Genomic DNA, 15,451 nt, shown 5'->3' with positions numbered 1-15,451 from the left:
TCAGACGTGTCAGCTGGTACCAGAAGTATTTCTACTATTTTGGGGTTGCTGCCTCTGGCCACCTAATTGCTTCTTAGGAAGTAAGAGGGAAATTGCTTATGTAACTGCATGGATTGTCTTTGGCAACGTGGAGCCAAGGCATCAATCAGTCCATCTGGGTAAAATCACAAGCTGACTCCGATATTGCTAAATATTTATACTGTCAAATACACACAGACATCCAGATGAAAGGAGGCATTCATTAGGAATTCTCCAGCTTGTCAGTTTAAAGATGTAGATTAGAGCAAAACCTCCCACTCTGGTACTGAGTGCTCAAGAAAAGTCTATATTTAGCCATTCTGAGCAATAAATATCATCATATTGCCTCATTTAGGTAAATAGAGAATAAATATTGTCAAGATGATCTAGAGATAATGTAAACAGATCCCTGTTCAGAGCCTGTGTTCCCGGGAAATTCCAGGACAGTGATGTGCCGGAGATGCTGTTGGGCTTCGCCCTCCTGCTCACCCGCGTCTTCCTCCCCTTCTTGATAACGGAGATTGTGTCGCTGACAGGTTGGGGGGAAAGAGGAGGAAAAAAGAAATTCTTTTAACCACAAAGGTGATTTCAAGTTGCGTGAATTAGAGCACTAATTAGGCTGGGGCTGCGGCTTTGTCTCCACCGTCGCGGGAGCTGCTGCTGCCGCCGAAAATAAAGACCCCGCCACCAGCCGGGGCCCTGGCCGGGTGGGCAGAGCTGGTGGAGCCGGCGAGTGGGGCCGCGGCCGCGCCCGGGCTGGGCTCCATGGACGCCCCACGAGGTCGGCCGGCGGGGCCTCTCGCGTGGCGCTGGGCTCGTCCTCGCCCCGACTGGCCGGCACCCCCAGCCCGGCAGCCCCCAGGCGGGGCGTCCCCCGCGGCGCGCTCCCGGGCTCCCCCGTAATTGATAATCTGAGAAGTTATACTCAATGGGAATTTTAACTGATGTCAAAGTTTTAGTTAATTGCTCTAGATGATTTTTTGAGATTAATAATTAACATCTCTCTTTATAACTAAATATCCATAATTAATCAGCAAATCATAACGTGAAGACTAATTAACTTCAAACTCAAATCTTAACAGAAAATCCATATTACTCTCCAACATCATTAATTACCAGAGTAATCAAAGTTATCCCTCGTGGGATAAAACATAAAGCTTTGTGGTTTTATCAGCGAAGCCCTGAGCACAGAAGACTTTCCGAAGTAACTTCAAATGGCATAACCGACAGCGGGCGCCCGCCGGGGTCACGGCCGCGTGTTCGCTTCCAGCGAGCTGCCAAGCAGCCATGCGGGCCCCAGAGCCCCCCGGCTGGTCTGTCGGGGGCAGTTAACACCGTGGTCGTGGCCGGGGCTCAGCTCAGGGTCTGCAGGGCCACGCCCCGGGGATGCCCGTCAGGGCGCCTCTGCCGCCCCAGGGCTGTCCTCTGGGAGCTAGCCGACCGTGGTTGCTGACAGCCCAGGTGTGCACCAGCATCACACGTGGGGACTCTGTTTTCAGTAAGAAAAGTCGGTCTTGTCTATCAACATATCGAAAATGTTGTCTCTTTAGAGGTTAGGGAGAGCTTGGCCCGAGTCCGAGGACCAGGAGTGGGCGGGCGGGCGGCTGCTCCGGTCTCCGAGAGGCAGGATGGCGCCGCTGCTGGAAGCTGGGAAGTGTCTCTTCAGATTTTTCACCTAAAAATTTAGGAGTTAAGAGTGTGTTTAAAATCCGTGTTTCAATTATTTTATCACCTCGTCTTCCCAGCGCCCCCATCCAGTCCCGCTCTTTTGTGTGGCAGCTGTAAAAATCCTAAGCAATTTTTACTGTCAAGAAAACTCTGAATAAATAGGGGCTGTTAACTTAGGCAGATATCTGAGGTTATCTGGTGGCAATCAAGAGCTCACAGCACTTCAACTAATGGGTTATGATCAGAAACTGTTCCTAATAGCCAGCTAGAGGGATCTGAATATGAAGATTTCTATAATTTTGTTGTCAGCTTGTGATGTACTCTAGTGCTAATTATTTGGAACAATTATGTTTTCCTAATAACAAAAGAAGAAGCAGTGAATTAAGCAGGCTTACCTTCAGATCTTTAGATAACAGTTTAAATGCACTTGCCATTAAGAAATAACATTTCTTTTTGCTTTGCGGAGCCCTAATTATTGAAGATGCTTGTCTTTTAAAATCTCCTGCTTCCACTTCTTTTAAACCTGTTCGATGTGTCAGTTTCCACTGATGATTCAGTAACTAGTATTTTCTCAGTCTTAGGTTTATGCCTGTACCTCCCATAGGCTGCTTACTTCAGTTAGTTATTCAAAAACCATAATTAGTGCAGTAATTAACGTGTGGATCCTTCAAAGGAAGACTGCCGGAATCATGGGCCGCCTCTCGTCATCCTTGCTGATGTGCGGATGATAAAGAGACTCGGGGTGATGTGACAGCGGGGTCTGGATTATTGCACATTAACTGTGCTGCAGGGAAATTCAGACAGGACCTTGGTCCACAGAGCCCTAACGTTTGAAAAAAGTAATTATCCACACTGTTTCTATAATTCAACTAGGTGTTATCCTGCATTTGCAGCTGTCAAATCATTTGTTTTAAATGTTTTTTTTATATCTTATGAATACTTGAAAGTTTTGAATTTTGCACATTATCTCTTAACTGGTTTCCAAACAGAGGTGCCAAGATTTCTTTCTTTTCCCTTTTTCCTCTCTCTCTTTAATTCTGGAGTGAGTCTTTCTTGACATTTGATTTCAGGCATTTGATGGTAATTTGAATTGATGCCGGTTACGGTTCCAAAATCACAGGCATAAAGAAAAGACTCACTTTCCTACACTCCCCAGGGAAGGGTTTTGGGTAAATCTCGGTTTTCTCCCAAGTTGGGTCCTAAGCTGGATTTCTCCCCACGGTGAATGAACTCCACGCGTGTCTGGCTGCCGTGGGGGTCACGGGGCGGCCCTGGGGAGGTTTCAACGGGAGCGCTTGGCCTTGGACGGCCTTCGAGTAGGACATCATTGGCATCTGCCCCCCAAACTCCTTCCTGTTTCACCCCTCAGGTGGCTCTCGTGAACTGGGGTGAAGCGGCTGTGACCGAATGTGGTGTCCTGGGGGGGCCCGGTGCGACTCTGTGTGCCCGGCGTCCTCGGACTCTCAGCTTGGGGACGAGCAGGGCTTGGCCCAGATGTTGATGGGAGACGGCCACATCTCGGGAACACCTCGACCTGCATGGCTTTGGGTTGGTTTGCCATGCTGAGTTTGTCTTAAAGAGCAGACTGTGGTGTTGATTTTTGTTCAGAACGAGGTGAGAGGCTCTCCCCCGCCAGAGGCTCTCCCCTGCTGTCAGTGGGGTCAGTAGCTGTGCGCGTCCACACCTGGCCCGTGTTCTGAGGGCTCGGCTCCTCTGTACGCGGAGTCTCAGCTGGCTGTGCTCGGTTCAACCACTGATTAGACAGCCAAGCCACTAAGCATCATATTAGTTGATGGCTGGGAGCTGAGCACAGGTACTCTGCCGTCTGCGGGCAGACCCTCTTTGCCCATCAGCACACAGAATCACCCTCTGTGCGGCTCTGCCCCCAAACATACACCTGTGCCCATGCGACGTTGCTGCAGGTGATTAGCTGCGTGCAGTGGCGTCTTGCACCCTCCACAGGGCAGCTTCCAGACCCAGCCTGTGTGGTCACAGCTTTGGAGACTGGCACACACGTGGGGAGCAAGCGGTGTGTCCCACAGGCGCTGCCCTAGTTGGGGGGGGCACACTAGTGGCACAGGGCTAGTGTCCTCCAGGAGCGATAGCCCCTGCAGAGTGCATGATTCTGGAAGAAATCAGGAACCAGGGTGCTGACCCATGGTCATGCGAAGCATGTGTGCCCCGTTGGTCCCCGCACTTCCTCACAGCCCAACGCCCCGCTCGGCGCCATCACCCCACCTTGAAGGCAAAGACACCTACTCTCGGGGTCAGGGTAGTGTCCAGCGATCCAGCTTAGCCAAGCTGAGGTTTAATCTAGAGCGCCTGAAACCCCTCTAGGAAAACAGCCTGAGGCAGGTGAGCGCGCAGGAGAGGACGCCACGAGAGCAGAGCAGCCACCGGCCTCGCCCTGCCCGGCCTCGCGGCGCACCCTCGCCTCGGTGCACGCACAGGTCCTGCGAGACCTCGGCCCGGGAGAAGGTTCCGGAGGCCCCTCACCCCCGACGGCTGCCGAGCACACTGAGTACATCAATATAAGGCGGCCAAGGAGAAAGCAAATGCTCAGCTCCAGTGTAGCTGAAGGATAAATAGAAAATAAAGAACAATGTTAATGGACCACGATTGCAGCCATCTGGTGGACAGTCAGCATCCCCGTTTTCATCTCGAGCCACGCTCCTTTAAGAGATGGCCTTCCCTTAATTATGTGGCGAGCAGCTTCCACTGGGACATGTCAACACAAATAGCAGCAGGACCCTCCCTCAGACGTGCCAGCCGCCAGCCTGGCACCCCTCGTCGGTGCCGAAGCACACGCTCGGCTTCTCGGACCCCCGCTGCCCTCCGAGTCAGCCTCGCTCGTCTGCGTCATTGATAAAATAAAACCCGGGCGTAACGGAGGGTGCAGCCTGACAGCGCGGCGCCTACTGGGCTTCGGGGGAGTCGGCGAGCCGCGTTCCGGTGTCTCAAGAAAACAAACACGAGCTGGACGCAGACGAGCTTCTTCGGGTGCTGAAAGCAAAAGCAGCGAGCGGCCGTGCCCGTCAAGAGCTGCGCGGGGCTCGGGCCTGGCGGCCGTGGGTGTGAGCGTTGCTGCGGGAGCCGCGGCGGCCGCGCCGGGCAGGGAGCGTCCCTGGCGTTCGTGCCGGCGGCCAGACTCGCCCGCTCTCTTGAGGCCGGGAGCTCCGAGTTCACAGACGTGCGCTCGCGCTTCTCAGCACTGAGAGTTAAGTCAGGCACAGAAACGCCCTCTCCCTAGGTGCGCAGGCGGGTGCGTCCTGACAGCCGGGTACAGTCTCCCCGGCCGCAGCCGGCTCAGAGAAGAGTCTGCCGCCAGGAGCCCCCTCCAGCCCTCGCGCCACTCCCTCACCCCGCCCGGGCCGCGGCCCCGGGGCGCCGTCTTCTCCGCGAGGTCACTGAGTGGACCCAAGCTGGGCAGCCCTTCCCTGGGCTGAGCCCATGCTGTGGGAGGCGTGCCCGCGCCCACCTCATCCGTCGCGCCCCTGGGTCCTGCCGGTGGGCATCTGGGTGCAGGTCTCAGAGTGGACACGTCTTCATTCCCTTGGGAGCCGGGATGGCAGACTCCCCTGGCCAGAAGTGCCCCAACAGCGGCACCCCCTTGGTCTCACCCATGACAGACCAGGGCGCAGCTTGTTCTGGTTTCTAGAACATTCTTTCCCATAATTCAAACGCACCTGAGTGAGTGCGCCAGAGCTGGGGGTGTCCACTGCCCACACCAGGGGCCAGTGTCGGGCCCTCATTTCCCCACCCCCCGTCTGGATGGATTTCCCCTCGGCCGCTGCCCGCCGCCCCTACACCCATACTTGCGGGTGCAGTTTGCGTCTGGGCACGCCGGGTGGGAGGGACTGCTCCGCTTTGGGCCCCAGGCGGCCCCTGGGCGGAACTTCAGGCCCCTGGCTCCGGCCTGCTCGGGTCTCAGGCTGCCTGAGGAGGTTTTCTGAGCTCTCCATAAAAGCACGTGGCTGCCGAGCAAAGCTCCACGGCTGGCGTCCACACTGCCACGCCGTGTCCCTCGCTGACGGCGGGGGGGGCGGTGTCCTCTGGTCCAGTGGTCAGTGGCGGCGTCCAAGTTGGGACTCGTGGCCGCTGTGGACATGGTGACCGGTGCCTGCAGCCCCACCGCCAGGCATGGAGCACCTGCTGTGGCTCTTCCCGGGTCCTCTTCTCTCCCTTCCGCTCCAGACAAGTTCTTTGTTTTCACTCCTGATGGAAGGACTTTGCCTTCGTTCATATTCTATGTGATTCTGTCGCATGCACAGTGGATTCAGATACTGAATCACACTAGATTATTCTGCACGTCTGCGGGTACCAGCTGAGTCCCTTGCCACTTCCGGCGCCGCTGGGCCCTGAGCTGGGATGCATTTCACTCAAAATAATAATAGTGAAGCTTCACTTACGGAGCCCTGGCCCGTGCGAGGCGGAGCGCTAAGCCTCTCTTGGGACAACGCCCGCCCCTGCAGCTTGAGGAGAAAGGGTGTAAGGAACGCAGCAACTCGCCAGCACCCAGCACACCGAGAGTTTATCCAACTTGCAAACTGACAAACGGTGCCTCCAGGCTGGTGGGTGCTGGCAAGACACGAGCCTCCCGGGTCAGACACCAGGACATCATTCCCCGGAGAGTCGCAGCGTCCCGGTCTCTGCAGGGCCACGGACGCCCGTGGGACGCGAGGACATCGGGGAGCCCCCGCCACGCGCCGCGAGCTGGCCCGTCCTCTGCCCCAGGGAGGACTTCCTGCGGGTGCCCGGGACAGAAGGTGCGCCTCCTTTCCCTGGGGCGCCGCGAGGCTGTCTCTTGAGGCTGAGTGCTGGGGCCCCCTGGGCTGCCTGGGCGCCGCACGGCACGTGCCCGCACATCTGTTTCCAGAGAGCAGCAGAGTCTGACGTTTGACCAGGTGTGCGGGACGCCAACTCCGAGCGCGACTGCCAGGCCCGCTGTGCCGTCCGTGGCCAGCTGCTCGCAGCAGGGCGCCGTTCACGCCTGACCCACTCGCGTCTGCGAGCTGGAAGCGGCCCCCTCCTGCGGGCTCCGGCCTCCTCCCCACCCGTGGGGGAGCTGCTTTTTAGTGTGTGACGCTAGGGCAAGAGGGGGCCACCACGGCCGTCCTGCCTCCTCCCCCCCCCGCCCCTGCTGCGGCCTCGGGTGGCACTGGCTGCCCCTGGGACTCCAGGCTCGACTGCTGGGTGCCCGGGGCTGCCGTGTGTGGTGGTTGAGCCCAGTGCTCAGGTGGCCAGGCCCACCTGTCGACCTCGGGGCCGCTGCCCACCCTGTCCAGATGACTGCACTGTCGCCCGCCACATGCGTCGCCGGTGTCATGCCCCCAGCGCCGCCTGAGCACCACCCGCTCCGCGCCTGGCTCACTGGAGAGTCAGACCAGCAGCCCCCTGAGGCTCCCTGGCCAAGCAGTGGCCATGGGGTCATCTCGGAAGCCAGCTTGCAGCCTGGCCCTGAGTGCTGGGGCCCGCGCAGGCCAGCCCCGGGTCAGGGATGCACAAAGGGTCTCCTCTGGACACAGATGCCCTGAGGCCGTGTCAGCCCCTTCCTTCTCCTGACCCCGCCCCGGGAGGCTGGAGGGAAAGCGCCTGAGGTTCACCGACTGACTCGTAAACCTTAGGTTGCCGCTGCTGGCGCTGAGTCAGTCCTTTAGTTTAATAAGTTTATTTTTACTCATTCTGCTTTCATTCATTTCAAAGCAAGGGTTCGAGTTTCAAAATTTGTTCTTCGTGTGTGATATTTTTAAAATTACATTTAAGCCTTACTATCCCGGGAGTGCAGATATTCTGGAATTTAATATGGAACTTATTTAGGAGGATGTCCGAGAGGAAACACATCTCGTCCTGTCCCTCGTCCGCCGCTGCCGCTGCCCCAGGCCTGCCACCCGCGCCAGGCTCCGGCCTTCGCCCCACAGGCCAGGCCGCCCGCGCAGCTGCCTCAATTTACTGGCATGGTCGTGTGGGGGCCGCCGCCGCCCGTCGGGCTCTGGGAGTGCAGGGGCGCACGGCCCGGGAGGAGGAGAAGTGCTTTGTCTTCTGTGTGTAGGAGCAGCTGCCGCCTCAGCTGAGCAGATGTGGGGCCTCCAGAAACCTTGCTGATAATTAAAACACTAACAGCGCGCGCTTTGCCCCAGCTGCAGGTTCTGTTTACTGTAAATTCGATTTTAATGGCGCCTCTGTGCTGTTGCTGAGGAGCGGCTGCTCTTACCTTCGTGCGAAAGTGTCTCCAATGAAGACAAATGTCTGCTTCTGCTCATTTCCTCAGGAAAGACAAGAAGACGCCGTAGCGCAAGGAGCCTGGGCGTGCCCACACTCGTGGGCGGTGCCCTCGGTGGGTCTGCAGGGAGACACAGGGATGCGGTCAGTCGGCCCCTGGTCAGCCTGTCAGGGAGGCGCCACCCGCCGGCCTCCCTGCCCGAGTGCCTCTGCCTTCCAGGGTGTGCGAGCCCCAGGTCTGGCTCTGGGCAGTGGGGGCCTGCAGGCCCGTGAGGCCTGGGGTGCCCCGGGGATGGGCGCTCTCTGACATGGCATAGGAAGGGGCTGGCGCGGACCTGAGCTCGCGTCCCTGTCACAGGGCAGGAGGGGCAGCCTCCCGAGGGCACGACTCTTGACCCGTCCCTCCAGTCTCAGGAGACTCCAGTGTCTGCAGGGCTGAGGACCCACCACCTGCTCAGGCCCCTGCTCCCTGGGGGCAAAGGTGCAGCAGCCGCATCCCTGCCCCAGCCGCTGTGAACCCCACACGGGCACAGGGCGTGGGGCAGGGTGAGTCCAGCCGGAGAGGAAGCACCCAGGGCTGACTCCCTGCGGCCTGGCCAGCCTGTCTGTACACCCAGCGACGGCTGAGTGCCCAGGACCTTGGTGTCAGTCCCCGCGGCCCCGCCTCCTCCCGTGGTTCCAGTTGGCTGTTGGTCGACTGACGGCCATGCAGCTGTGCCCCCCGAGGGCACACCACGCGGTCAGGGCCCCGTGGGCCGGCTGGCCCGGCTCATGCCCGCGAGGCCGACAAGCACCTGTCACACGTCCGCCAGAGCTTCAGGTCACGCATCTGGGCCAGCACAGCCCCAGGCCTGTGGCGGGAGGGAAGCGGTTAACCACGCCTTCCCGCACGTCCCTCCCAAAAAGCTGTCAAGATAACCTTAAAGGACTGTTCTTATCTGGCTGAGTGAGATTTGTGAGCCCGGCTCCCATTACTGTTAGATCTTCATGCATGAAAATGATAATATATACCTAAGGGTCCGCGGTAGTACAACATTTCCCAGGGTTTGTGACTTTAAAGGTAAAATATTGTCTTTTATTCTTTGTCACTCTCCAGTGCCCGTGGAAATACCCAGGCCCGTGGAGACTGTCCCCGGTGCAGCGGGAAGTCTGGCCGGGCGTGTATCTCCAACTTGAGATTAAATTTATTCTCTTTCATTCTGAATCCCTTAGAATTTCTTCCGGGGTCTTACCTGATTATTTTCAATCACACCAGTGCTACACGTCGTCCTGAGCGGTGGGTGATGAAGACAAAAAGGACCCAGACTCCCATTGTTGGTGTCTTGGCTTAACTGGACGTGTCCTTCGGTCACGCCTGCGCTGGGCAGCTCGGGAAATCGTGAACTGATGGGGAAGCGTCTCAGGACCTCAGTTCATTTTCCTCAGAAAAATAATTTTCCTCACCTCTTCCCGCAAAGCGGTGGCCCTAGTGATGCCGCAAGCAGGCAGTGGCCTGTGCTGGGGCCTTGGCACACGCAGCTCGTGCCTTTGTGCGTGTGCAGAGCGGGTGCCTCCCATGTGCCATCAGGTCATCGCCCGCGATGGGTCCACGCGTCCCGGGCTGCTCCCGGCAGGCAGCTCCCATTGCGGGGCAGCCGGTCAGGGCTGGGCTCGGGCGGCGCACGAGTCTGTCCTTAACAGGCCAGGAGCCTAAAGAGCCGTAGCAACACTGACCACATGCGTTTCTCCCCACAGAAATGGCAGGCTGGGGACCGACCAGCCTTGCCGTCCCAAAAGAATCTGACAGCGGGACGGTCATCTCAGGCTGGCCAGGACGGCGAGGCTGTGCGCCCGTTTCAGGCCCGACGGGTCCCCCGACACCGCACGGGGCTCCCGAGGGGGTTGCACAGGGCTCCCTAGGGGGTTGCACGGCCGGAGCGCGGTGGGGCGAGCCCTGGTGAGCAGGGAGCCGGGCGTCCCTGCGCGGGGCTTCAGGGGCACCGCCAGGGCACCCTTCAGAAACCCCAGCCGAGAGCAGGGCTGACTTCGCTCCCTGGACTGTCGGCAGCTGCCATTGAAAAATCATTTATTCCCGGCTTCAAAATTTCTAAAAGATTCTATTTCATTGAATTTTAATTTGTCATTTTTGTTGCTTTCACTTGAGAAACTTTTACGCTTTTATAACATTAAAATATGGCTCTAGTTTATTAGCATAATCTGTTACTATTGTCTCCTTTTCATCGCGTGATTTCTTAACATCCTGGTTAAAATGGCATCTTAACGTTGAAGTGAAGAAAAGTCACCTGTGCCCCAAATTTTTGTAGGAGAAGCATTAGTCTTTTAATATTGATAGTTTCCCCCTCGGGGCACCCTGCTTATGAGGGTGAGGCCCAGCCCGCAGTTCTGAGCCCGCCCAGCGGCGCCGCTCCCGCCCCCGCCCCGCCGTGCAGGTGCCGCCGGGCAGCGCAGGCCCTTCACACCGGGCACCCAGGCTGGCGGGCAGCAGGCGCGGGGCCTCCGAGGGGCTCCAGGCAGCGCCCGGGCCCAGACGGCCCTAATGCCGTCTTTATCTGCTAGGCGAGGCATGAAATCTGCTTTCGCTTTGAGAACTGCTGGCCACCTTTGACCCCGTTCGTGGAGACACAATGTGACCTTTCTATTGTCATCGGCTTTCATTCTCCTGAAAATTCTATGAATTTTTATTACAAGTTTTTTTTTAAGCCAAGCTGAGGCTTCAACAAATTACTTGACGCAGATGAGATGAAGTTGTTGAGGTGGCGGAGATAAGTTTTACAGCCGCGCGGCTGCGAGGGCCCAGGCCTGTCCCGCAATGTCATACGCCAGTAACCGCTGAGCCGACTATTGGATAAATACATCATTTTATGGAACATTGATTGTTCTATAAACCCAATGGAGTATTATGCTCTATGATCAAACCATTTAGATTGTGTGTAGAGCACAGAAAATGCCATATTCAGGATGGTACTAAAAGTGCCATTTGTGTATTTTATGGATGTCATTACAGGGGAAACTTCTCTCTGTAGGCCCTGTTTACTGCAAAATTTTTTAGTCTGTAATGACATTTTTCATTCACAACGTATGCCTTCAAGAGAGGGGGCCCTTGTTTTATTTGTTTCATTCGAGTTTACTGCACAAATTCTGTACATTTTAATTAAATGTAAGCTTAACAAAAGCATAAGGTATTTATTCTGTGGGAAGAAGTGATGACAGTAACGGAAGAACAGCACGCAGACGGACGCACTCAGGTGGAGGCCTCGTCCGCCCCTCCCGGGGTGGGCAGGCTGGCGGCGGCAGCCTGAGCCCGGCCCCTGGAGACCACAGGTCCAGCCGCACCCCACTCCCGCGCAGGCCTGGTGCTGACAGCTCTGCCCGCCCCAGAAAGGACGCCTCGGGGAACCGGGCCCAAGTGACCTTGGAGAAGTGAGCCTAGCTGGAAGCCATTTCCCTCACAAACAGCCACCCCAGGAACCCTCTCAGGCCCCCAGGTTGTGCGTGCGTGGCCCGCCTTTTAGCTGCGCCCTCAGGAGGGCACACGACAGGGAGGGCCTGGGGCTTCGCACGGAGTCCTAGCCGCCTCTTGCTGTCCTGTGGAAACCGAGCCAGAAGGGCTGACCTAGCTGTGCTGGTGGCCGGCCGCTGCGAGGCGCTGACCGCCCCCCTGAAAGCGCACGTGGGGTGCCCCTGCATGTTGGGCGCCGCGGTCCCTGAAGGGAGCTGCAGCGGGTCTGGCCCACCGAGCACCCACCCTCAGGCTCCAGCTCCCCGGCTCGCGGGGCTGCGTGTGCTAGAAAGAGAGCAAAGATGGAAGCCGGCGTGCCGAGCGCCTGGCTCGTCGCCGGGCGGAATGCGAAGTTCCGGCAGAGCCCACATTCGTTTCAGTGACACTTGAACTTCTCCATAGCTCGACATTAATTCATTATGGTCGAAATGGAAGAATCTTCAGTGGGTGAATCTTTTTCAATCTGATTGAGGCTGTTACGTTTTATAGGTGCTATTTTTCAAAGCAGTACTGACAGCACTCGAAGTTATTAAATTGCTGAATCAAAGGATGGACCTGCACTCGCCTTTATGGGCTGTGATGGAGCCGCGGCCGCGCGCGGGCTGAGACGGTGGCGGCGTTAAGCTCCATCACACCCGCGGTGACAGCAGTATTTACCCATGTAGTTTACTTTAATGGTCTGGAAGTGGCTTAACCCACCTCTGGATTCAAATAAATTCAGTAAGTAGTTCCGAACAGCATAATTATCAGGGCTGCAAGGGATTCAGAGGCTAATTCCACACCCAGGAGATTTCCCGTCCAGTGGCAGACAAGGACGGAGCCGCCCGGCCCCGGCAGGGGTTTGCTTCCCGGGGCCCCGAAGAGCAGCGTGTCTGTTCTTCCCCAGCTGCCGCCCTCCCAGTCCTCAGGCACGGGCGCTGCGGCCTCGTCTGTGATTCATTGGAGAGGGAGGTAACTTGAAGGCTGCCTTCTTTATTTTTGTGTCCATTTTCTTTTTTTTTCAAACTCTACCTTAGAGCGAAAATGACCTTGAAATTAAAGAATGAGCAGAAGCAGACGGGATCAAGTTCAGCGTGTGCTGAGGCCTGCAGAACGCCAGCTCCTGACCGGGGGCGCGGGGGCGGGGCCGCAGGGGAGATCTAGAGGCCCTGAGGGTCCTGACTGCTGGGGTGCAGCCCCAGCATGGCCAGGCAGCCGAGCAGGGAGCTGTGGGGCGTCCCCCGTCAGCTTCTTGCTCCACACCAAGCCACCCCCCCACCTCCCCCAGGAGGGCTCAGGGCGACGCGTGCGACTAGGTCAGCGCCCTTGGTGGCGACCCAGCAGCTCTTCCCGGACCCGTGTGCTTAACCTCGCTCACCCCTGAGCTTCAGCCTTCCAAGGGGCCGGGTGGTGAAGGGTGTTTCTCTTCTGTCCGGCAGGAGGGCGGGGAGGAGATGTCTATGGCAGTGTCGTGACTCAAGAGCCTGCAGAGCCCCTGGGGTGTGCACCTCCCGGCTGCCCAGCCCCCTGGCAGAGGTGCCTGCCGGTGCCCACTCGGGAGCTCCGGGCCCCGCCCTGCCGGGAGGGCACCTACGGAGGAGCGGGCTGTGCCGCGTGGCCTGGTCGGCCACCGGTTGGAATGGGCGCGGGCGGGCAAGGCTGCAGCCACGTGCCGGGCCTAACTGCTCCCTGTCTCCCGCAGGCATCGTCTCCAAGTCCTACGAGTGCCGCCTGAAGGGCCAGGGCGCCACCTTCGTGGAGACGGACAGCCCCTTCACGGCGGCCGGCCTGGTGGACGAGTCTCCGGTGAAGGACAGGCCAGTCCGGAGTGGCCGGCGGCAGGCGCCCACGGAGCAGGTGCAGCAGGTCATCATCATCCAGGGCTATGACGGGGAGTTTGCCCTGGACGCCTCCGTGGAGGAGACAGCCGCTGCTACGCTGCAGACGCTGGCGCTGGCCGGCCAGGTGGCCCGGGTGGTGCACATCACGGAGGACGGGCAGGTCATTGCCACCGGCCAGGCGGGCACGCAGACGGGTGGCGGCGCCCCCGGGGCCGTCCTGCCTGAGCAGCTGGAGGACGCAGCCGCCCAGGTGGTGGTCGTGGGGGCTTCCCTGGACGGCGCCGGCGCGGAGGAGCCCCTCAGCCCCGGGCGGGCCGCGATCCAGCAGGTGACCAAGCAGGACCTGGTGGAGCTGGCCCAGGCCGGCGTCCCCGCGCCCGATGCGGCCTCCGCCCTGGATGCCCTGCTGTGCGCAGTCACTGAGTTGGGGGGCGTGGACGGCCGGGTGGGGCCCGAGGAGAAAGGCCGCCCCGGCCCTAGGGACGTGCTAGTCCAGCTCCCCGCGCAGGAGGCGCCCCTCGCCACCCAGCCCGAGGGTGCGCAGATCCACATGTTCCACGACCTGCAGGACGGCCCGGCCGCCGCGGAGCCTGTGGAGGTGCTGACCCAGGTCGTGCGGCCCACGGCCCTCATCACCTCGCAGGAGCGTGCCCAGGTGGCCTTCAAGAAGGTGGTCCAGGGCGTCCTTCAGTTCGCTGTGTGCGACCCGGCGGGCGGCCAGCTGGTGAAGGAGGGCGTCACGCAGGTCATCGTGAACGAGGAGGGTGCCGTGCACATGCTGGCGCAGGAGGGCGCCCAGATCATCATGCAGGAGGCCGAGGCGCCCGGCCCGCACGTGGACCTGGCCGAGCCGGACGGCGAGATCTCCCAGATCATCGTGACGGAGGAGCTGGTGCAGGCCATGGTGCAGGAGTCCCGCGGCCCCTTCCCCGAGGGCGCCACCCACTACATCGTGACGGAGCTGCCGCCGGGGGTGCGGGACTCGCCAGGCGTGTTCTCCCACACGGTCATCGAGGCGGCCGACTCGCAGGAGGTGCTGCAAGCCGGGGCGGCGCTCAGCGCGGAGGCCGTGGTGCCGGCCGGGAGCGAACAGCTGACCAGCATGGTCATTTACACCCAGGAGGGCTCCTCGGCCGCCGCCGTGCTCCAGAGCCAGAGGGAGAGCAGCGAGCTCCAGGAAGCCTGAGCGGCCCTCCCTGACGCCGGCTCTCCCCGCGGCGCCACCGCCCTGGCCCGGGACGGCGCCGGCCCTGGAGGCCCCAGGGGAGCGGCTGCGCCCCCGTCTGTCCATCTGTGGCGCCGAGAAGCAGCTCAGCTCTCTGCTGGCCTCTTCCCCACAGACGTCCCTCCCGTCTCAGCCCCCGCGGGGCGGCACAGGGCCTGGGGGCGAGAAACGGCCCGTCCGCTCCTGCTGGGCGCGGCTGCCGGAACGGTTCTTCTGTATTTGGTTAAAAGTTGCGGCCGCGAGCGTGCCCGTCGCAAGCTGTCCGCTCCGTTCACTTTTTGAAATTTTGGGATCGCGGTGTCCCCAGACCAAAGGAAGCCCGTCGGCCCATTCGCGTGTGGGCTCCCTCCTCGGCCCTGGCGGAGAGGCGCCGGGGCCGGGGCCTGGGGCGGGAGGAGAGTGTGCCTGTCAGCGCCCGGCGCGGCCGGTCTCGACCTAGTTTCGTACGATAGAGTCTCTATATGAAATGTGCGCCCTGGAAAATACTGTTCATATCAATATTTTGCTTTTTATAACAAATGTTTGTTCGTATCGATATCATTTTTGCAGGATTGTTTGTGTCAGGGGGCGCGCTGACCTTAAACGTCATGCCGGAGGCGGCCCGGCCTCAACCGGCCTCCCTGCCCAGGCGGCCACGCTCGGGCGGCCCGGCGGGGTCCCCGCTGCGGCCCTCGGGTCTCGGTGCCGTTGCGCTGCTTCCTCCCCCAGAGCTGTAAAGTAGCCCTGCCCGCAAACGCACAGGTTGTTTCTGTTCTGTTTCTTTTTTCTTTGAAATAAAATTAGAGCATTAAAAGGTGACGGTGCTACTTCATTTCCAGCACCCGCCAGCGGCGCCGTCCAGCTGGCAGAGGGGCTGCCGGCCCCGTGTCCCCGCTCTCCGAGCGCGCGGGCCCTGGGCCCTGACAGGCGCCCCCGCGGGCGCCCGGGCTCTGCCGTGGTGGGGACGCGTCCTGCCGCGCGCGGCTCCGGCCCGACGGCGAAGCGTGAGCTTGAGAGGGAAGG

The 15,451-nt window shown here is 59.6% G+C and overlaps 1 protein-coding gene across 1 annotated transcript in view; it reads left to right on the top strand.

Moving 5' to 3' along the window:
* Positions 1-15,240, top strand: part of ZNF407 (zinc finger protein 407) — a 329,265-nt gene extending 314,025 nt beyond the window's left edge. The window contains exon 9 of the mRNA XM_037509666.2: positions 13,086-15,240. Coding sequence (XP_037365563.1) covers positions 13,086-14,410 — 1,325 coding nt within the window. The 3' untranslated portion in view covers positions 14,411-15,240. The remainder of the gene's footprint in view (positions 1-13,085) is intronic.
* Positions 15,241-15,451: the final 211 nt, after the last annotated feature.

Source organism: Talpa occidentalis, unplaced genomic scaffold, assembly GCF_014898055.3.
Source record: "Talpa occidentalis isolate TD23 unplaced genomic scaffold, MPIMG_talOcc4v2.1 talOcc4.13, whole genome shotgun sequence".
Classification (NCBI taxonomy): domain Eukaryota; kingdom Metazoa; phylum Chordata; class Mammalia; order Eulipotyphla; family Talpidae; genus Talpa; species Talpa occidentalis.
Note: the sequence above shows the minus strand (reverse complement) of the source record. Positions and strands in the feature narration are given on the sequence as shown.